Source organism: Cucumis melo, chromosome 6, assembly GCF_025177605.1.
Source record: "Cucumis melo cultivar AY chromosome 6, USDA_Cmelo_AY_1.0, whole genome shotgun sequence".
Taxonomy (NCBI): domain Eukaryota; kingdom Viridiplantae; phylum Streptophyta; class Magnoliopsida; order Cucurbitales; family Cucurbitaceae; genus Cucumis; species Cucumis melo.
The window spans coordinates 26,590,217-26,594,900 of NC_066862.1; the positions used below are offsets into that span (position 1 = coordinate 26,590,217).

At 31.9% G+C, this 4,684-nt stretch overlaps 1 protein-coding gene across 1 annotated transcript; it reads left to right on the forward strand.

Annotated features, from left to right (window-relative positions):
• Window positions 1-886: 886 nt before the first annotated feature.
• Window positions 887-2,728, forward strand: LOC127149804 (uncharacterized). The gene is made up of 7 exons (XM_051085781.1): window positions 887-1,294; window positions 1,367-1,608; window positions 1,676-1,843; window positions 1,909-2,013; window positions 2,105-2,177; window positions 2,265-2,360; window positions 2,442-2,728. Exons 1-7 carry the CDS (start codon window positions 893-895, stop codon window positions 2,523-2,525), a joined length of 1,170 nt encoding a protein of 389 aa, XP_050941738.1. The 5' UTR covers window positions 887-892; the 3' UTR covers window positions 2,526-2,728.
• Window positions 2,729-4,684: the final 1,956 nt, after the last annotated feature.

The window sequence follows — 4,684 nt, forward strand, 5'->3', positions numbered from 1 at the left end:
TCACCTCCGCGTCTCTTCCGATTCGACGACAGCAGCTTCGACTACAACCGCCGCGTCTCTTCCGACGACAACCGCCTGACGACAACCGCCGCATCACCTCATTCATCGACGACTACCCAGCCGTAAGTCATTTTATCATAGTTTTGATTTATGAGTTTGAGTTCAAAATTGAAGTTACTTGGCTGCCATGGTTCTGATTTCTGAGTTCAAAATTGAAGTCATTTTATCATAGTTTTGATTTCTGAGTTTGAGTTCAAAATTGAAGTGACTTTGCTGCCATGGTTTTGATTTCTGAGTTCAAAATTGAAGTCATTTTATCATAGTTTTGATTTCTGAGTTTTGATTTTGAGTTCATAGTTCATTTTATCATACTCATTTTGTCATTTTATCACAGTTTTGGAAGGATTTGAAAGAGAGAAGAAGAAAAATTATATGGAGGGTGTTGTTTGTTTCTTGTAAATGGTTGCATAAAAAGTTGGGGGGGGGGGGGGGAGGTTGTTTGTTTGTTTCTTGTAAATGGTTGCATAAAAAGTTGTAAGTTTGTTGTTTGTTTCTTGTAAATGATTGCATAAAAAGTTGTAAGTTTGTTGTTTGTTTCTTGTAAATTTGCTTTATACCAAAAATGACATACAAGCTAATATGTTTACCAATTGAACTCCATGTTCTCGAATGAAGAAGGATGGTTCAAATGAAGTTTATGTTGATCGAGCTAAACTATGGAAGAAAGCTCGAGTTAACAAGCAAGAACAGTACGACAACGACGACATTCAGCAAGTCGTCCATAAAATTGTAAGTCATTACATGTAAATCACACATTTCAATTATCCATTACATAAGCAATCATTTCTATAACTTACATTAATTTTTCTATCTTTTTTAGGATGAGATATCAATGAATACAGATTCATCATCTGTGAATAGACACTGTTCGAATGATGTATTAACACAAGCATTGGGTACGAAAGAGCACAATGGTCGTGTGCGTGGGGTTGGTGGATACGTTACTCCAACAACGTACTTTCATTCAGTTAAGAAAACATCAAAAGATGAGGCGAACATTCTAGTTGAGAATGAAGAGCTCCGTAGGCGAGTTAGTGAATTAGAGGCACAAATTCGCTCAAACTTATCTACACCGTTGTCTGCACATGGGAGTTGTTCAAGGCCAATAGTGTTAGAGGGGATTGAAGAGAAGGGTAAGAGAATAGAAGTGGAATCGTTGGACAAACCAAAACATAAGGAAAAGAAAGGGAAGGAGGTGATGAAGATGAATGAACCAGAGTTGGACGTCTTGAAGGTATGTAATCCACTATTAAACTCGAATGTCTAATATTGTACGTCTTACTGAATTTGGATGTTCTTGAATTAGGAGAGGGACTTAATAAAAATGCCTACAGAAGTTGTATGTGAATCGACATCAACTTTGCCATTAGCGTTGAAGTCGATTCTCAGATATGCTGAGAAGGTAATGGAGAAAGATTCCAGCATCACTTTTTCACTACCTGCTGACCTTTTTGGCGTTAGTCGAAAGACTTCTGTGCTTCGAGAGGATATCGTTGATCTTTGTAACATGAACGAAGTGAAAACGTTTACATTGGTGGCCTATATGATGTAAGTCAATTTCATTCCTTTGCATCTAAATTTATGTATCTCTTTTACGAGTTTATATATTTTGTAGGTACTTGTATTCGTCTGTTAGTGGTTCGAAAGAAAATATGCAGTATGTCTTTGTAGATCCGTCCCTGATCTCTTCTGGAAACACACAAGAATCTCGAATTCGAAACTTGTGTAGTAGATTGATGGTGTCCAAACCCGACCAAGTAGTTCTTGCTCCTTTTAATCCCGGGTAAGTTTAGTTAGGGTATTGGTTGCATTTACAATAAAATAGTACTTACATTTTTGTATAATTAGGGGTCATTGGGCACTGCTTGCTATAAATGCGTATGAGGATACAGTGTTTTACCTTGACTCGCTAAGGACGACATCAAAAGTAACTACAAGATATGTAACCGACACGTAAGTTTAATCTTTTATATCATGTAGTGCTCTTAATTCTAATGCATGTACAATATTCTAAGATATGTGCAATCTTATCTTGGCAAAACAGAGCAATAGCAATATTTCACTCGCAAAAGAACATTAATAAAAGCAGGAAACAAACTTTATGGCGAACAGTAAAGGCAAGTATAAATATTTAAATTCAATTGTATTTTGTAGATAACTAGCAATTAAGACTAGTCCGTTATTCTAATTTATTGTTTTTATAGTGTCCACTACAAGTCGGGAGCACTACGTGTGGATACTATGTCATGAAGTATATGAGAGAAATTGTAAATAGGGGAAGCATTGTCATCTCGGATTCGGTATGTTATATATCAAACTATTTCTTTTGTACGTATAATAATTTTCATGAATACTAATTCATTTATTTTGCATGTCTACAGATTGATACACGAAAATCATACTCACAAGCCGAGTTAGATGAGGTGCGGGTTGAGTTGGTAGAGTTTTTGGGTTCGTACATGTGATCTAGGACTTATGACGTCATCTCTGCAAAAGGAAATTAACTTTATTTTTTGTGGCTGATTTTTTGAAATGTTCATATGGAGGGTAGAGGTTAATTGATATACTTTTGAGACTTTGTAGAGGATTAGAGTTTAGGTGAATTGTTGATAGGTGAACTGTTCATATATGTAGGGGGTTGCCATTATGAAAGTTCACGGATTGGGGATGATATACTTTTGGGCTAGGTTAGTTAAATAGATGATGTTTAGTTCAATTCTTGGAAATCTGTTAAAATTGTTTATATATATATATATATTGGTTTTGTAAATGATATATGAATATGATGCAAAGTTTTGGAAATGATATTGAATGGATGATGTTTAGTTGCCATTTGATGTATATTTGTTGTTTATATGTAGTTGAATTTTTGGACCAATGGGAGCATAATACAGGAAGAATAATATAAAATAAATTACAAATAAAAAAATGAAAAGTTGCTTGACGGTTTTCAAATGTCATTAACAATATATTTCTTGATGGTTTGCAAATGTCATAAATAACAAAATTCTTGACGGTTCTAAAATGTCATTAAAAAGCACTCTTGACGGTTCCAAATGTCATGGCAAAGAGTACTCTTGACGGTTATTAAATGTCATGAAAAATGAACTCTTGACGGTTTGTAAATGTCATGAAAATTGAATACTTGACGGTTTTAAAATGTCATGAAAAATTTACTCTTGACGGTTTTGAAATGTCATGAATAATCGTATTCTTGACGGTTTTCGGGCTTCATCATCTCATTCTTGACGGTTTAAAACAGTCATAAAAACGTATTCTCTTGACGGCTCTCAACTGTCATGAAAAATTGAATACTTGACGGTTAAAAAGTGTCAACGATATCAATTCTTGACACTTTTTACAACCGTCAAGAAAATGGCCTTTCTTGACAGTTTAAAACCGTCAAGAGAGTCAGTTTTTGTAGTAGTGTTTGTTTTACTTGATATTTATCTAATTATTTATATTAATTGTTATTTAATTTAGGAAAAAACTATTGTTTATGTAATATTTTTTGAAGTATTTATAAATATAGCAAAATATCATAAAAATTATGTGATAGATAAATATAAACTACTATTTATATCTATCATGATATAAATAGATACATATAGTAATCTATCTGTAATCCATCTTGGTTTATCATAGTTCATCTTAGATAGACTATTATATTTTAATATATTTTGTAAATATTTTGTTTTATTTTTCTATATTAAAAAGTAACATTTTATTTTTCTATTTCCTTTAGTTTTTGTATAAGTAATTAAAAGGAAGAAGAAGCATTTTCACTTTTAGATTTCACTCTTTTAAATGGAGTAACTAGACATTGTATTAATTAAGGTAAATTACAAATTCAATCATTGAATTTTGAGATTTGTACATAGTTGATCAATGAACTAAGGATGTTGAAATGATCTACAACTCAAACAACATGGACTATGCTACCGATAAAGATTGAGTTGAGTTAGTTATATTTTCGAGTAGGATTGGGTTTGAGTTGTACTTTTGAAAATTTTGGATTGACCTAACTCAACCCGAATTTATATATATATATATTATAATTAATAAATATTATTACTCATTTATATTAGTTTTAACTTTGTAATAAATATCTTGAATTTTGATTTTTAACATTTTAATTTTATGAAAATTTAGTTGTTAGTATGTGTTATAGACAAATTTAAATATTTAAGTTAATAAAAGGTTAATTTACATAAATATAACACAACTAAAAAATATTTATGACATGTAACAAAAAACAAGAGCTCATGAAACCGGTATAATATTTTCATAATTTCCAAGTTTGCCCCTTGTGCCATTTCTCTTTTTTCTTCTTCCTTCCTTGCAATTTCTTCTCTTCTAGATTTCATCATCTCCTCTTCCAGATTTTTTTTCTTCTATTTTTAGACGATTTATTCTTCTGTTCAAATCTTCTCTTTCATCTTCACCATTTTCGACAAGATTCTTTGAAGCTACCTTATCTTCCTCATATTCGAGAATATCAAGATCGTTTAAATGTCATTTTAACATGATCTAATGATCGAATACCATTGGCAACAGGATCATTTGCCATGGTCAACAAGATCGTTTAAATTTAAAGCCCTTTTTCTATTATTTAAAAGAACTA